The 19,041-nt window shown below is 37.1% G+C and overlaps 1 protein-coding gene across 2 annotated transcripts in view; it reads right to left on the minus strand.

The window, feature by feature from the left end:
• Positions 1 to 19,041, minus strand: part of LOC135206056 (A disintegrin and metalloproteinase with thrombospondin motifs 3-like) — a 115,793-nt gene that overhangs the window by 8,797 nt on the left and 87,955 nt on the right. For both annotated transcript variants that reach the window (XR_010312667.1, XM_064237245.1), the window contains exons 5-7: positions 15,298 to 15,539; positions 2,592 to 2,744; positions 1,533 to 1,646 (exon numbers count right to left, since the gene is read on the minus strand). Coding sequence is in view for 1 of the 2 variants with exons in the window: in XM_064237245.1 (XP_064093315.1) it covers positions 1,533 to 1,646; positions 2,592 to 2,744; positions 15,298 to 15,539 (509 nt within the window). In the remaining variant the exon portion in view is untranslated. The remainder of the gene's footprint in view (positions 1 to 1,532; positions 1,647 to 2,591; positions 2,745 to 15,297; positions 15,540 to 19,041) is intronic.

Below are 19,041 nucleotides of genomic sequence, written 5' to 3' on the forward strand. Positions count from 1 at the left end.
GAGAGAGAGAGAGAGAGAGAGAGAGAGAGAGAGAGAGAGAGAGAGGACTTTCCGAATGAGAGTTATTGGGATAGGTGGAGATCAGATAAAAGAGAGAGGGAGAGAGAGAGAGACGAGGGAGAGCAGGATGAGGAGAGAAGATGGAGGAGAGAGGAAACTTTTTATGGGAATGAGAGGATTGGGATAAGGTGGAGATCAGGATAAGAGAGAGAGAGAGAGAGAGAGAGAGAGAGAGAGAGAGAGAGAGAGAGAGAGAGAGAGGAAACTTTTCGGGGAATGAGAGGATTGGGATAAGGTGGAAATCCGGATGAGAGAGAGAGAGAGAGAGAGAGAGAGAGAGGAAACTTTCCAGGGAATGAGAGGATTGGGATAAGGTGGAGATCAGGATAAAAGAGAGAGAGAGAGAGAGAGAGAGAGAGAGAGAGAGAGAGAGAGAGAGAGAGAAATTTAAGGGGACTGGGATATCGACAGTGATTGGTCTCGAAGATTGGGGAGGGTCGAAATGTAGATACAAACAGTAAGATATAATGGGAAAGTTTATTAAAAAAAAAAAAAAAAAAAAAAAATGGCAAGGACCAAAAAGAAAACAGAAGTTTAGGATACCGACTTAAAATTAACCATCAAGAGGTTAAGGATGTTATCAAATGCGTCACTTTAAAAGGATAAGAATGGACTGCAATACTGCTCGGAGCAGAAACATTACCTGGACAGAGATCGGTATTTGAAAACGATAGGATAAGGATTGGCAGGTACGGGCCACCGCCGCGGACTGACACTTTAATAGAGTAAGGATGCTGAGTGATAGAATCTTGAAGAGAGAAGAAGAAGAAGAACAGGTCACAGGAAGTAAGGAAGGCTGTTATGACGAAATATAGAATTATATAGAGATTATCACAAAAATATTCTTTAATTTAAGGCGATAAGCTTCGTGTCCAATATGGAAAAAAATGCAACTAAACAGGTATTTAAAATGTAACTGTCCCAAATGGAATTCAAACTGCAGGATTCACCTTTATCTTGACTTTGAAGGAAATTAAGTGGCGAAGTCCTACAAAAAACCTCAGGTACTTTTACAAATCTGAATTAATAGTCAATAAAACGGGAAAGTAATTGCACAGTACAGCATATGCCTGTTTCATTTTGTTATTCAAAATATATGCAGCAGGAAGCTTTCCATGACCTGCACGAGGAGAAGGTGCAGGTCACGGAAAGCTTTCTGCTGCATATATTTTAAATAACAAAATCAAACAGGCATACTACTGTGGATATACTTTCCCATTTTATTGACTCATGTGATTATGAGTTTTCTTTGAATAAAATGACTGCCATTCCAAAAAATGACACATTTCCACTTTTCTTTTGGCATGGCTCATATTGTGAACTCTCTCTCTCTCTCTCTCTCTCTCTCTCTCTCTCTCTCTCTCTCTCTCTCTCTCTCAGCAAATTATCACCCAAGTACCACAAGCGACAAGCGTCCACCATGCCCAAGAAGGCTAACATTGCCAAAGAAGTCGCTACCCATTACTACATACCCTTCCCCGAACTCCATTCTGCACTGGTCGTCCAGAGAGTACTGGTACTGAATGCTTGAGGATATTTTCGTTGCATTCTTCCACTGAGGCTTATTGAACATACAGCTCCATTGCCTGCAAAAAGTAGGTGTAGTAAGCGTCAGCTGCTTCTGAATGCTACCGGAATTTTGGTTCGTTGCCGTACACTGGCAGGAATGGTTCTGAGAAAGTTTTCTAAGCATGGTTAGTTATCGTACGCTGGTAAAAGTAATGTAGAAGATTCACATCAACCGTGCATTTGACGTCTATGCCAGTCCCTTACGACGTTCCTGATTGACTGTTGATAAGCCAATCACATGGCTGGAAACTCTCAGTCACTCTCGAGAGTTCACATGGGTAAGATCAATGCTCCACCTCTCCTGAGGGATACGTCTTTCAAAAGTATACCTCAGGAGAGGAGGAACATACATCCTACCTATATGAACTCTCTCGAGAGAGTGAGAGTTTCTAGCCCTGTCATTGGCTTATCAACAGCCAATCAGGAGCGTCGTAAGGGACTGGCCTAGACATCAAATGCACGGTTGATGTGAATCTAATATAGTTCTGACTGGATTTTTAAAAAAGTTTTTGTTGTTTATCAGAAATTTGGCCCAAAATTATATACTGGAATGAAAAGGCTTAGGCAAAGTATCTCTTGCTTCAACATGAATCAAAGAATGTTTTGGAAACAATGGCCATTACTATAAAAGAAATGTTCTAGGTAGAATTTCAAAAGCTCATAAAGCTAAAAAGAACAATTAGTGAACATTTTGTTCTAAGTAGAATTTCAAAAGCCTATAAAGCTAAAAAGAACAATTAGTGAACATTTGTTCTAGGTAGAATTTCAAAAGCTTATAAAGCTAAAAAGAACAATCAGTGAACATTTTAAAACACAAAAGTATCAAACTCAAATCTCTGACACATGGATTAGTAAGATAAAAATTTTCCTCACTCAAAAATGAAGCAGACACACGGGAAACTTTCGGCAAAGTGAACAATATAAACGGGGAATGTAAAAAACAAGTTTCTTAGCTCACTTACGCTGCCGCTCCATGGTACTCTTTCTTGGAACATTTCGACCAGTGGAATCTGCTGAATGTGGCGGCTACGAGAGGCGCCATGACTGACCCTTGAAAGCCTTCGTCCTGACAGGTGTTTCCAGCACCCCGATCTCCATCGTGGCTGAGTCCTAACCTGGAAAATAATCACAGAACGTAGATCTTTAGAGTCTGGAATTTTATTTCCATTGTGACTGAGTCTTAACCTGGAAAATAATCACAGAACGTAGATCTTTAAAGTCTGGAATTTTATTTCCATTGTGACTGAGTCTTAACCTGGAAAATAATTGCAGAACGTAGATCTTTAAAATCTGGGATCTTATTTCCATCGTGGCTGAGTCTTAACCTGGAAATTAAGCAAAGAATGTAAAAGTCTGGAATCTTGTTTTCATTGTGGCCGAGTATTAACCTGGAAAATAATCACAGAACGTAAATCTTTAAAGTCTGGAATCTTATTTCCATCGTGACTGAGACCTAAACTATAAAATGAGCAAAGAATGGGAAGCTTTAAAGTTCTGGAATCTTGTTTTCACTGAGGGCGAGACTTGACCTGGAAAATAAGCTATGAATGTAAATTTTTAAAGGTCTGGAATCTTGTTTTTATTGAGGGAGAGTCCTGACCTGGAAAATAAGCTATGAATGTAAATGTTTAAAGGTCTGGAATCTTCTTTTCATTGAGGCCGAGTCCTGACCTGGAAAATAAGCAAAGAATGTAAATCTTTAAAGCCTGGAATCATGTTTCCATTCCATTGAGGGCGATACTTGACCGGGAAAATAAGCTATGAATGTAAATTTTTAAAGCCTGGAATCTTGTTTCCAATGAGGGCGAGACGTGGCCTGGAAAATAAGCTATGAATGTAAATTTTTAAAGCCTGGAATCTTGTTTTCATTGAGGTTAAGATCTAACCTGGAAAATATGCAAAAAAATATTATTCATCATTGCCTGCGAACTGATTTTCACTGACGCTATTGCTAAACCTGAAGGTAAACACGAAATATACTTCTTTATATTCTGGAAATACTTTTTTTTTTTTTGTCAGTCCTAATTTTTCACTGACACGCAAAAACACAATGACGCTCTATGGATCCATCGAGGTCAAGCCATAACCCGGAAAATAAGCAAAAACTCGTCATAAAGCAACCTAAGTGTGAAAGAGCACATAAAATACCTTCTTTCTACTGTGTTTCTCTTATTGGTGGAATCTTACTTCTGCCAAGTTGCATGCCAACTGCAGATAAATTAACAATAATAATAGCTTTAACGTCAAGCATGTCATCTTTAAAGTTACGTTCTTCATAAACTCTTGAGAGTTAATTTGTTAAAGAATATTATCTCCCACCATAAATTTTAATTTAGGCAGCTGTGATAACTCTGCAAAGCTCGGCGAGTGTATACACTTCGGAAAGGCAATGAAACGCTTCATCCACCTCAAGACAAATTGGCAAACATATATTTCTCCGAAAGATACCTTTGGCAGGAGAGCCAATTACAATAATACGTAACACACTACGCTTTTGTGAGTTTTACAAGACAAAAGGCACAAGCACATTCGAAGAGAACATTCAACATAGACGTACGATTATGGCTAACCTTAACCTCAAATAAAATAAAATCTACTGAAGCTAAAGGGCTGCAATTTGGTATGTTTGATGACTGGAGGGTGGATGATCAACATACCAATTTGCAGCCCTCTAGTCTCAGCAGTTTTGAAGATCTGAGGGCGGACAGAAAAAGTGCGGACAGACAGAGAAAAATAACCAAAGCAATAGTTTTCTATTACAGGAAAATAAAAATGAGGGGGGGGGGGGGGGGGAATGCATTTTGAGAAATGATTCCGCTACTGGCGTAGGGGGCAATTTAGCTCATTATGAAGCCAACACGGAGATAATTCCAGGAGCGTCACAACACGACATCCACAGACCTCCGTAAATGGTTAAGGTTGTAAAGATTGGCTGCTGCTTTAATTGCCAGTCCTCGGGCGTTCCAGAGGTCGAAATTCCGGGGAAGAAAATAGTCAGTTTTTTTTTCTTCATACAAACGCGCATGCGTGTATTGCCTTCTTCTTCTTCTTCTTCTTCTTCTTCTTCTTCTTCTTCTTCTTCTTCTTCTTCTTCTTTTTTTTTTTTTAGAAATCGGTGAAATAAGGAGTTCTTTCCTATATGTCTGCTGGTACTGGGGAATCTCATAAAATGGCTGATATTGTGAACTTCAATAGCTTTTCTTTATATTTTACCAGGAATAAAAAAAGCAATTACTTATTATTGACATTATATAATGGACACGTTGAATTTTATATCTGTTTATATTTTACCAAGAATGAATAAGTAATTATTCGTTATTTCCATTAAGGCCACATTTAAGCTGGATATTCATCCCACTTCCAAACGTGAAACGCACACATCAAGTAAAGCTGTCCATCAACGTATAAAGTTTTGAAACCATCAACATGCAAAGCCTTGTAGCATCAATAGGACAATAATGCTACTTTAGTAGATTCACATCAACCGTGATTCTGATGTCTAGGCCAGTCCCTTACGAAGCTCCTGATTGGCTGTTGATAAGCCAGTCACAGGGCTGGAAACTCTCAGTCTCTTTCTCAAGAGTTCACATAGGCAGGATATATGTTCCACATCTCCTAAGAGATAAGTCTTTCAAAAGTATCCATCAGGAGAGGGGTGGAACATACATCCCCCCTGTGTGAACTCTTGAGAGAGAGACCGAGAGTTTCCAGCCCTGTGACTGGCTTATCAACAGCCAATCAGGAGCGTCGTAAGGGACGGGCCTAGAGACATCACATGCATGGCTGATGTGAATCTACTTTATAGCACTAGTCCCATAAACAACCAAAGCACTAGTGCCTCATTTTAGTTTACTCAACAAAACTGTTACACGAGTATCCTCACTCAACGAGGAATGACCCACAAAATGCCTGGGGAGGAGGAGGAGGAGGAGGAGGAGAAAGCTTCAGTGATTGGTCCAAATGTTAACTAAGTATAAACAGGACAGCTTTATCTGACCATTACGCCAAGATCCATCATGCAAAGGGAACGTCAGACCCTCTCTCTCTCTCTCTCTCTCTCTCTCTCTCTCTCTCTCTCTCTCTCTCTCTCTCTCCCCAAGGCATTGCTATAACGGCAGTCAAACGAGTTAACTCGGGAACAATTTGTAACTTTTGACGACACCAGACAAAATGTTGGACGAACGAGTGACATTCAGCCGAACAGAGGCAGCTGGAGATCTGGCCATGTGCGGAGCGTAATGACAAAGATACGTTAAAGGTAGCGAGGTACCTTTTGTGAGTTAGGCGCAGTAATACCATATATCTTACTACTTTGAAAAGATTATCTTTATTGGGCCACATTTTTAAAATCTACTGTATTACGCTACGAAGTACTAAAATTGCTTGCAATATTCCAAAGCAGAACGACTTTTATATATATATATATATATATATATATATATATATATATATATATATATATATATATATATGTATATGATAAACACACACACACACACAAATATATATATATATATATATATATATATATATATATATATATATATATATATATATTGTATATACATCAACCTGTTAGCGTTATCAATCAAGGATCAACTGAAAACTTATAATCATTGATCAAAAGTAAATTTCTCCATATGCATATAGATTCATGATTACTTTGCCAAACGCAACCAATGCTATATTCCTGAAAAATTTTGGGCGGTTTATATAAATAAAAATAAATAAAATAAAAACTGTAGGACTGTCATATTTCAGCAGAAATTCTATGGCAAAATTTTAAGGTAATTTAACAGCAGCTAAATAATCTTGTGGCTTTCTCCTTATACTTTCGAATCAGGAAAGCTAACAAGTCAACAACAATAAATATTGGTTGGTGTTTAACATCAAAATATCTTTTCGATCTTAAATTTTGTAGATTTTTATATATTTTCAACGTTGCATTCATATCATGGACAAATCACATACACCTGGGCTTAGGAATGCCATTAATTGAGCCTATATATACAAAAGCATTTGTAATCTGTGGTTGCAGGTTAAATGGAAAGTGAGCAGTGTGTCAATTCTATCTTTTTATAATTCCATACTCATCCCCCTCCCCTACGGACGCCCCCAACCAGCCCCTTCCCCCCCCCCCAAAAAAAAAAAAACCCGACAAGTAACAGAAAATCAAGACATCCATATTTGGAAAATCGTGTCCTTAAGAAAAAGTTAATAATACGTCAGCGAGTTTGACAGCACACGTCGCTTGTGTAAGCCCTATCATTTGCATTTTTTTTTTTATACAAAAGACGATTTCGCCAAAGTTAAGTGTAAGCCGACGCCAAGCTACTGTACATTTCCGATAAAGTTAACGAAAAAAAAAACCGACGCCAGGCGTGCGTATATTTTTCAGCCTGTGATTAATACTCAGAGTATTTTGTTTTCTAAAAAAAAGAAAAAAAAATTCAACATCAACATCTAAAACTCTTACGAAGTCACGGGCTTATCAGGACAACAACAACAACAACAACAACAACAACAATAATAATAATAATAATAATATAATAATAATAATAATAATAATAATAATAATAATAATAAGAATAATAATAACCAACAAAATGAATACTCCAGATAGTCTTACTCTCAGTACCATAAATTCTTCAAACACGAAATGCAGTGCGACACTTGGTATATGTATATGGCATATTATAAATACGAAACGATAGGAAAATGACTTTATATACTATAATAAAAATAATAAACGGACTGTTTAAATTAACCTTATATACATACTTTCTAAAAATTAACAACACAATGTTTCCATTATAAAATGAAAATCAAGCATGTATATACGAACAAATAAACACTTGAAAAACCGAATGAATAATTTCATAAACAATAAATCATAAAAGTAAATGAATGAATGAGTATATAAATCTATAGAGGAAAACCTCGCCACTAACATCAACTCTACAGACAAAAGGCTATCTCAAAAAAAAAAAAAAAAAAAAAAAAAAGAAAAGAAAAGAAAAGAAAAAAAAAAAAAAAAACCTTCCATATAAAAGCCAGTCTCGACCAAATTGTAAATGTTTACATAAGAGGCGACTTTTATGAACTTTCCATCAACACCTCCTGAGAGCTACTTATACTTCTCCTCTACTAAGGTTCCCCCAAACATCATTTGGGTCCAGGCTGGCGCTGGGTCCTGTCTCCTTTTAACAAGACAAACTTTGGGCGTTTCGATCATTTCATTTATTTTTTTTTTCTTAACCGGCTGGCTTTCTTTGTCGACAGATATTTTTGTGTTTGTGTTTTTGTCGACAGATATTTTTGTGTTTGTGTTTTTGTCGACAGTTTTTTTTACGTGGTTCTGTTTTTGTCGACCGACTTTTTTTCGTGGTTCTGTTTTTGTCGACAGATTTTCATTTTCTGTCGAAAGAGGGTTATGTATGTTTTTGTAACGGAGATTTGTTGCGTATTTTCAACTCATTATTTTAAAAATATATTCTCCATACCTCATAAAGTAGGAAATACATTTAATGAGTTAACAACACACATATATATACTAATAATTATATGATATAATATATATTTTTAATATTTTATTATATATATATATATATATATATATATTTAATAAATTATATATATTATATATATATATATATATTATATATATAATCACCATTACCAAGATAAACATAACTTGCTTTTAGCGGTTTTTTATGTTTCATTCATCTCTAAGCACACACACGAACACACACGCAACATAAACAAACACACAAAAATACACAAACGCACACAAACCCACACACACACAACACACACTAGCAAAACTCTAGGAACCCAACATCAGCTTCGAGTGCCAGAGAGTCACCAACGACTCAAGAAGCAGAAATAAACGAAAAGTTGATACAAACAGAGAAACGAAAGTACCGCTTCTCCTCCCATTTCTCTTATCTCTCCTTTCTCCTATCTCCCAGTACAGGGAGATAGTCGGAAGGCGCTCTCAAGACACAGATAGGAAATAGACCACTCAAGGGGTGACGGGAAAGGGAGGGAGGGAGGGCGTCATTCTACGGAAGGCGTGAGTGGGAAGGTATCGTATAGTCAGTCAGTCCAGTCAGGGTCCGACCAGATGTTGTCGCGGGCGAACTTCCGCTGCCTGTTTTAGGCGACAGATAAATAAGATGGCGCACAAATACACAGACAGACGCAGAAACACTTATATGCTCACATATATATATATATATATATATATATATATATATATATATATATACATATATATGTATAGTGTTAGCATATAAGTGTTTCTGCGTCTGTCTGTGTATTTCTGCGTCTGTCTGTCTGTTAGTATGTTTACCAAGTAGTCTGAAAACATACTAGAGAGAGAGAGAGAGAGAGAGAGAGAGAGAGAGAGAGAGAGAGAGAGAGAGAGAGAGAGAGAGATTTACCAAATATCCTAAAAATATACTGAAAAGAGAAACAGAGAGAGTTTACCAAGTAATCTGAAAACACACTAGAGAGAGAGAGAGAGAGAGAGAGAGAGAGAGAAGAGAGAGAGAGAGAGAGAGAAACTCTCCTAACAACCAGCAGGGACTGGGTTCGAGTACTGGGCGAAGAAAGACAGGTCTCACCACATTCTCCCAAATATACTGTGCACCTGTTTACCTTAGCACTGATGAACTATGCGCCTAGCGGACAGCCAACTATACTTTGGATAGCCTCTGTGGGTGGGGAGGAATACCCCCTGTGGGTGGGGGGAGATATGGAAAGTATACTTGATGTATGCAGGCTAATTGCTGACTAGCAAATGTGAATAGTAAAATTCGTGACTACAAATGCCAATAGCAAATGTCCGTCGTTTAAAAAAAAAAAAAAAAAAGTGAAAATATGGTTTCATAAACATCTTTCCTTTTTTCCATTTTAATAACAGCTTAAGTCTGTTTCAAGCCCGGATAAAAGTGGTGGGTGGAGATTTTTACTAACATTGCTACCACGTGAAAAAAAAATCATAAATTAAAATCATAACTCAGTAACTCAATTTGCATAAATCATTTACGCAGTCCGTTGATCTATAAATCTATCTTCGAATAAACCGGCCAGAACCACCACGGTGGCCCAAGAAAGTGTTCCTTTAAAGGAGAAAAAGTCAGGGAAACGCCTCTGATCACGAAAACAATAAAGCTGGCAACAACGAGAAACGCCCGAGAGACGACGCCCTACAAGAGGCCGCCAATCTCGTACTCGATATGACCATATGAAGACGCCCTCATGCGGACACCACAATCAAGGTCCTTATATAGGGACTCCTGTTCCCTTCTGCGAAAGCTTGTAGTCTTTTTCTTAGTAATTTACGTATTTTTGGAGCCTCCGGGCGCATGCGCAGCAGAAGAAGGAATCCAAACAGGGACGAATAGGAATTTGGGGACTGTCTTAACTTATTTTGATTGATTCCCACTTTTAAATTTCCCGGTATTATCTCCGTTATGGGTTTCTTTCAAACAAGAGCCCGTGCTGATATAATGATTATGTAATATGCATGAATTGCTGTATCTTCAATGTCAGTAAGAATTAATCAACAGGCGCTTAAATTAGAGGAACGGTGTGGCTTCAATTCTTAAAATTATATATGGTTACTGTCTTCGTAGGTCATTAAAAATAACAAGAGAATATAATGACATTTTAGATTACGAAATCATGAATGCTGAGACCGTACTTTTAAGTAATGGCAAGTATGTGTTTTCTGTCACTGTAAAATAAATCACATAAACTGTATGTGTTTTGCTAATTAAAGATGATTCAATCACGGTAATTTGCAAATTTATTTAGTGTTAATAAACGCTTGAGGATAAAGACGGAGATGTAATTAGAAACGAAATAGGAACTGGAATAAACATAAAAAAACACAACAGGATAGAAGACCAAAGAAAGGGGAAGATAAACAGCGAATATTAAATGAAATAGAAGGTTCGAGACTGGAACAAAGTATTAAAAGGTTCCCAAATGAAATAATATTTAAAATTTAACGGCAGTCAAATCAATATCTAAGGATCGAAAGTTCACCAAAACTATTTTTTTTAATAAATAAAAAAAGCCTTCCTCCTTTGGCGTAGCTTGAATTTAAACAAAACATCAACAGGATCACTAATAAAATATTCAAAAAATTAATTAATTTCTCAAGATCGAAACTTAAACAAAACAAAAGTATTTTTTTTAAATAAACCTAAAAAAAAAATATTCTTCCTTCTTTGGCGTAACTTGAATTTAAACAAAGCATCAAAAGGATCACTAATAAATGAATTAATATTTAAGGATCGAAAGTTAAAAAAGAAACAAATTCTTTATTAAAATAAAATTTTAAAAAGTCTTCCTTCTTCGGCGTAACTTGAATTTAAACAAAACATCAAAAGGATCATTAATGATATTATATTAAAAAAATTAATGAATATTTAAGGATCGATAGTTTAAACAAAGAATTTTTTTCTTTATTAAAATAAAACCCAAAAGAATTCTTCCTTCTTCATCGTAACTTGATTCGGAGAAGGTCAATAACATCTCTCTCCTCAGACGCGTCATAATCATGTCCATTGAAAGAGCAATGGCGGCGCTACTTGTAAACCCACACAAAACATACACACCATATTCATTAAGATCTCTCTCTCTCTCTCTCTCTCTCTCTCTCTCTCTCTCTCTCTCTTTTTGTGGATTCTCTCTCTCTCTCTCTCTCTCTCTCTCTCTCTCTCTCTCTCTCTCTCTCTCTCATCCATTTGTTATCTTTTTATCCTTTGCTGCATATTCTACGCGCGCAATTTCTCATTTCGTTTGGTAAATCTAAATTTGTCCTTATTGTTTTTACGTCATATTGCGCTCTCTCTCTCTCTCTCTCTCTCTCTCTCTCTCTCTCTCTCTCTCTCTCTCTCTCTCTCCCTCTCTCTCTCAGTGGGGAAGAGTTTAAAAGAAAGCTAGACAAAATCGTTAGAACACTGTGAGTGAACAGTAAAACATGCTCCTACAGATAAGTGATCACACGATGCCTCCTCTTAGGATGGACTTGAATATATCTTTGGGATATCCTAATCCTCGTAACTCCTTGTAAATCTCCGCTAAACCATTACATCACAAGCGTAATGTGCCCAGGAATGCCATCAATACCCTTGACCCAATCACGTCATGCACAGCGCCTGACTGACTGGCAGCGACTCACGTCCGTTATTCTACGAACGTGAATTCCCGATAACATTAAGGCCCTTACCCCCACCCCCTATCCCGTACTATCCTCCGAGACGCCCCATGCCCAGGGGCACGGTCATGGGCATGACTCATGCCCCCATGACCACCAGGGCGAAACCCTGAGGACCCTCTAAGATATGAACCGATGGCGGTCTGTCTAACGTGACTACTGGCATGTTTTGTCGGACGAGAGAGAGAGAGAGAGAGAGAGAGAGAGAGAGAGAATGGTCTCACTCCCATAGAGTGAGTCTACCTCGACGAGATCATCCCACCATTTTGTATTTACATATTCCGAAATATTTTGACAGAGCACTGACCCTACACCAAGGTGTTAATTCTCTCTCTCTCTCTCTCTCTCTCTCTCTCTCTCTCATCTCTCTCTCTCTCTCTCTCTATTATATATATATATATATTATATATATATATATATATATATATATATATATATATATATATATATATATCGTTCTAGGTCAACAGAACAATTAATTAAATGGAAATCGGCCCCTATTGTTCTGTCCTTGGTGAGGGTTGAACCCAGGATCTCTCGAAAGTGAAGAAATTAGGGAGAGAGAGAGAGAGAGAGAGAGAGAGAGAGAGAGAGAGAGAGAGAGAGAGAGAGACTAATGAAATAATACGAAAGAAATGAATGTTAAACTGAAAAAAAGTTGGAGAGCGATAAAAGGAAAGAAAGTAATTAAATAAATGAGAGAGAGAGAGAGAGAGAGAGAGAGAGAGATAAACGGACCGCCTTAATCCTATCACATGACTTAAGCAAAGCAAAAAAAAGAAAAAAAATTATCTCGCTTCAAAAGGATAAGAAAAAAAAAAATACTCCTGAATACCCATATCCGCAGATACCCCTGAAAGGATATTGCCCCCAGGGGCACTTAGAACGAATCCTAGAGCTCCTCGGCCAGGCCCAGGCGTCCCCCCTCCCCCACCCCCCTCAAAAGACCACACCAGCTGCCTGTTCTCGGGACCAGCTGGCTGTTCAACTGAACTCCGATCTCACCAAATCGTTGAGTTCGAATTGACAGGAAATGAGGATATTGTGCAATTCTCGCAGAGCTCGATTATTAACTTTTTACGAGCAGCGATGCCCTCTTAATGACTTCTGGGGATTATGGGCATCTGGACGGGCATAATTATAACGCGCAGATTAGAGGAAACAACCGGAGCGCATGCGCGCAAAAAACACACACACACACACACACACACACACACACACTTCAATGGATGACCTATATCTGTGGTTCGATCTAAAATTCCTTTTCATATTTTTTTTTTTTGGCTGGCAATATGGATGCCAATTACAGTATATTGGATTTTGGATGTTTCTAGATGGAGGATATACTCTATGACTGTATATATACAATTATAAGTGACTTTATATATAACAGATGCAAAGAAACTTTATTAACGCAATTGAGTATACACTATATAAAATATATCATTATATAATATTTATATAATTATGCATAATATAACATCATATAGATAAATTAATTAATATATATAAATATAATATATATATATATTATATATATTATATATATATATATATCTATATATTTATATATATATATCTATATTTATATATTATATATTTATATATATAGTGTAAAACTAACTCCTTTAAACATATCTTTGCATCTTTTTGGTACTAAAACGGATTAGAAAATTTAACTTAAGTTTACCTCAATTTTCGTACCCGTTTTAATCCATTTCCTTAATTCTGCAGAGTGAGTCAAGTTGAACCAAAGGCAACAATAACAACAACAACACTATTAATAATAATAATAAACTTTGTAAGAAAAGAACGCATTCATTCGTATTCCCTTTAAAGGCTGCGCTAACTTTCCAAAAGCAATTATTCGCCCCCCCCCACAAAAAAAAAAAAAATGCGGAACAAACTAAGACGAAGAACTCTTGTTTTTCCTCGAAGCAATTTAAAGATTATCTCGTTAAGTTCTAATCTTCATTACTCTTCTCACACCCCCCTCCTCCTCCTCCTCCCTCTTGTCTCCTTACACCTGCTGCACAATCAGTCAAAATCTTCTCGTTAATTTTGATACCAACTTCTCCACTGACCTTTCCAAAATGGCGAGTGATATATGGAGGCGGTCTGTTGCATGTCATCTCAAAGTCGCTTGGTTACAGGGTTAGGTTTCGTGAATATTTTTTTATTTTTTTGGTTGTAGTTTATTCTCAATATTTAATTTTTTGGCTGTCTTGCTTGACGAGGTTTAGTTTTATTCAGAGATTCCTTCCTCCATTATTATGCAAAAGGATGTCCAAATGTCACGAACAGGGAATGCTGAATACGTTTACTGCATACATACAATCATATATATATATATATATATATATATATATATATATATGTATATATATATATATATATATTGATTCTCCCTTCTATAAAACCAAACACTACTTGAAACCAGCCTTGGCAAACTGGGTCAAGGTGCAATGGGGCATGGGGCATAATGAGGGCAGTATACCAAAAGTCTGAGTTGATGCGCTAACTAAATTAGTGGTGTCTCAAAAACAAAGGTAATTTGCCACTCTTCAACCAAGTCAAGCAAGCATAACATATTTTATTAATAAAAACATAAAAACTCCAGAATGTTTATATTCATCGAGAACACTCTTCTTCACCGAATTTCTTGGAAAGAGAATAGCTACCATCCTCATCCCGGTACTCAGAGGGGAAACACCTCAAGTTCCAAGGAGGTATTCGGTCATCAAATTGCCTCACAGATAAGGAAACCAAACACTCACTGACAAAGGATTTAGGTAGATGATGCTTCAAATACTAAATAAACCAAAAAACAAAACGCTCATTGATAAAGGATTATGGTTGATGATTCAAATACCGAGGTTTAAGCACGTGGACAACGAAATCCCAACTGGCACTAAAACATTATAGAGTTAATAATTATGAAAATGTCCCTTTATAACAGAGAAACGGGTCGCTGTTTAAAGCTTCAATGTTGACCAGTTAGTTATAGCCTTCCCATTGGCACCTAAATCTACAGGGGTTCACACATGTCAAAAACTTACTTCCAGGTCACTGCGGTTCAATAAATTATTGTCATTCCACAAAATCTCAAATAAAATAACAATGAAAGGCCGCTGAGAAATAAATTTCAAATTGCAATCAATCTTTGTTGGTTAAGATAACTTTTACAAGTTACTGAAATATAACATCAATTTTCGTTGTAAAAGAAAGAAAGAAAAAAAAAAGAACTGAGGAACAAATGGTTAATAGCTACTATTCAGTAACTGGAAAGATAGCTCCAGATAGTGTGTGTGTGTGTGTGTGTGTGTGTGTGTGTGTGTGTGTGTGTGTGTACCAAACAAATGAGCATAAAACAATTTCTTCTGAACAAAGCTACAAATTCAATACCCCAAAAATTAGCCAAAATCTCTACTTACACGTGACCCATCTCGTGAGCGATGATGAAAGCGGAGGTCAGCCCTTCGTCCCTGTTCAGCGTGCAGGACCTCGAAGGCTGGCACACCCCTGACACGGGTGCGTAGCCAGAGGGGCCCCCGAGATCCGACTTCGTCAGCCACACCGCCAGGTCATGCCGAAGGTGTAAGGGGGAGACGCGATGCAGGCGCTCCGCCCATCGGTTGACGGCTTCTAAGGACTTCTTGGCCAGTCCTTTACGTACCTGTAAGGATGGAAAGGAAAAGGATACGTAAGTCTGTTGTTAAAATCATCGAAGCAACGTCTGTAAAACCTATCAAAATACATAGAGAAAAGGAAGAGGGATGTCATAGACAGAAAATGCCGGGGGGAGAATTAAAACAATTGACGTTGTTAGACAAAGGAACTGTCATAGACTGAAGAGGACCATAGATCGAAATAATGCCCTTAGTTATAATCTCCAAAAAAAAAAAAAAAAAAACAACACAAAGGTAGGTAGGTTACTACAGAAAGAAATCACGTACAAAATGAGACCAATATCTTAAAAAGAAAAAAAAAAGTTTTCGATTAAAAATACAAATTCACTTAAATAAAAAGAGTAGTGAATCATACCAAAGCATGGAATCCCTTCCACGTTTGACAGCAAAAGAATATTACGAAAAAATAAAACTACAATAATTAGATCATCGACTTGAGAAATTTACTGAGGTAAAGAAAAAATAAATAAATCGATAAATAGACACAATATACGGGACAAAATAAGAGGATAATGATAAATTTGCTGAGGTAAAAAAAAAAAAATTTGATAAAATAAAATGTAAGGAACAAAATAAGAGGATAATGATATTGATGAAGAACCCATTAAACATGGAAATAAGAAAACGGCAATACGGACAAAAGTACAATCAGGAAAAAGGAAACTGGACCAAGTACGACAAGACCCCAAAAAAATAAATAAATAAAATAAAATAAATAAATAAATAAATAAAAAGATCGACAGCACAGAACTACGTACAAGTACAAAGATGTTACGAGACAGAAGAACAAAGAATAAAAGGACAAACCAAGCAACAGGACACAAGGGAAAATGCTGCATAGAGAGAGAGAGAGAGAGAGAGAGAGAGAGAGAGAGAGAGAGAGAGAGAGAGAAAAGCAGATGTACAGAAAGAGCGACAGATTAAAAAAATAAATAAATAAATCGTAAAAAGGACAAACGCAGCAACATAAGAAAGACAATTAGAGAAGGTGACTCAAAGGACGCAGGGTGACTGACAAAGATGGCAAGGACAAAGGAGGCGTTAGTTTAAAAAAAAAAAATAAGGCATTAAGGACAAAGTGTGAACAACGAGGTGACGATCAAGGGACTCTGTTACCTGATTCGCTCGCTCGTTAATCCTCCCAGTGGATTAACGAAGGATTAACAGGAACATTAACCCAACCACCCTACGATCCCTTGAAGAGAGAGAGAGAGAGAGAGTGAGTCAGCTGTTTGTTTTAATTCACACGTCCTTATGATAGAGCAATTATTTAAGGCAGAATGGGTCAAACGCGCACTAAAGGATATCCATGTGACAAGGGTACTTATTGACGACAGTAATACGTATCCTCCTCTTCTCTCTCTCTCTCTCTCTCTCTCTCTCTCTCTCTCTCTCTCTCTATATATATATATAATACATATACATATAATATCTATATATATATATATCTTATATCGTGTATATTATATATGTAATATAAATATGTGCTGTATATCATTGCCAACAGAAAATTAATAAATATGCCATTAATAAATCACTACATTTAATTTTCTTTTGAAGGAAAGTGCAAATCAATCGATATATCTGAATTAAAGAATATATAATATTTAGTCCACTGGATTTATAAAAAATCAGTCCACTACATGTAAAAAAACTTCAAGAACAAAAATACAGAGGGTTGACAAAACTCAAAGATTTACACTTCATAGAAAATAAAAAAAGTCGATAAACAAATAAAAATCTAAAAATCTGCAAACCAACTGCGTATTACAGCCACTTAAAAAAAAAAAAAAAAACCAATATCAGTCATACATCCCTCCCAAAACTCCACCCTCCAACCTAACCCCCCCCCCCCCCAAAAGCAAATACAAACTTCCCAAAAAGGGCGCTACAGCCAACCCTTTGTACTACAACCCAAAAAAACCCCGAGACTCGACGTTAATATCGCATTACGGTCATGCTGACAATCCATTTTTCGAGCCCACTCCACCCCAAACCCCCTTCCGGAACTCCCATCCATCCACATTGACCAGTAGCTGATTTCCCGACGATTAAGGAACCTTCATTTAACTTGTATTTGGGGTCTCGAGAGCTTCTGCCCAGCTGTGTACGCATCTCTTTTCCTCTCTGCAATTCTATCTGTTTGGAGAGAAGGTTCTTCGTGAGAGATTTTTTTTTTTCTAGATCAGAGAATCCGAGGGGAATTTCGATGTTCTTCTGTTTTGTTTTGATTTTTCTTTTTTTTTGGGGGGGACTGATTGATTCGTTCTCTTCAGGATGTGAGTGCAACTGATCTAATTCCTCTTTTTTTTTTTTTTTTTTTTTTTTTTTTTTTGGTCATTTCAACTGATTTGTTTTATTTTAACGTATGAGAATGAAATTGCTAAATGTTCAGATTTTTTTATACACAGAATGCGTGCATATTTACCTATCTATCTGTATATAATATATATATATATATATATATATATATATATATATATATATATATATATATACATACACACATATCTAGAGGGATTGCGGGATGGGTACATAACACAGGTATTCTAACAACTGTAACATCTAAAGTAAATAAATAAATAAATGCGTAAATGATATAAATTAATATGTAAATAAATATGAGAAGTTTATGGACTTATACGTCTCCTCATAAACACAAACTTGTAGTAGAAATAATATATATCACAAATTCCGGTACTCGTAGTGAATATCTCCTTTTCCCCCACCTGTTAAATCTGAGATGCTTTTAAACCCTAATGCTCTCTCTCTCTCTCTCTCTCTCTCTCTCTCTCTCTCTCTCTCTCTCTCTCTCTCAGCACCTGCAACGTCTTATCTATAAACATTAAACATGTTTCTGATGCCACTAAGTATTTGTCAAAGAACCCATTCTGCAATTGAATGCTATCTGAAAATCACAACGCTCTCTCTCTCTCTCTCTCTCTCTCTCTCTCTCTCTTCTCTCTCTCTCTCTCTCTCTTTCTCTCTGAGCACCTGCAGCACAACTTCTTATCTAAACACTAAACATGCCCCTAATGCCACTAAGGATTTGTCAAAGAAACCATTTTTTTCCCTCCTCGAGTTATCTGAGAATCTTCATCACCGACAGTTCCCTCTGCACCTGAGTCCTCTGGAGAAAGCCAAGTACAATCAGAGCCATTCTTCAGCTCACAAGGAGCCTTGCCCTTCCTTACTTATCTCTCCCCCCTCCTGATCTCTCGAGCCCTTCGGCCCCACCTGGAGGAGTAGGAAATGCAGCAGGAGGACATGGACCAGTGGTAGGAGGAGGAGGAGGAGGAGGAGGAGGAGGAGGAGGAGACAGGAGGAGGAGGAAAATGTTCACTGTTCAGTTTGTTTGAGATTTTCCATCCCACCAAAAAGGTGGACTGAAATGAAGTGGCCTAGGGCCACGGTGAAGTGGAAGTGGGCAATGGTGAAATGTGAGAGTGCCACAGTGAAGCGCAAAGTGGGGGAGTGCCATGGTGAAGG

The sequence above is a fragment of the Macrobrachium nipponense genome, chromosome 29 (genome assembly GCF_015104395.2).
Source record: "Macrobrachium nipponense isolate FS-2020 chromosome 29, ASM1510439v2, whole genome shotgun sequence".
NCBI lineage: Eukaryota > Metazoa > Arthropoda > Malacostraca > Decapoda > Palaemonidae > Macrobrachium > Macrobrachium nipponense.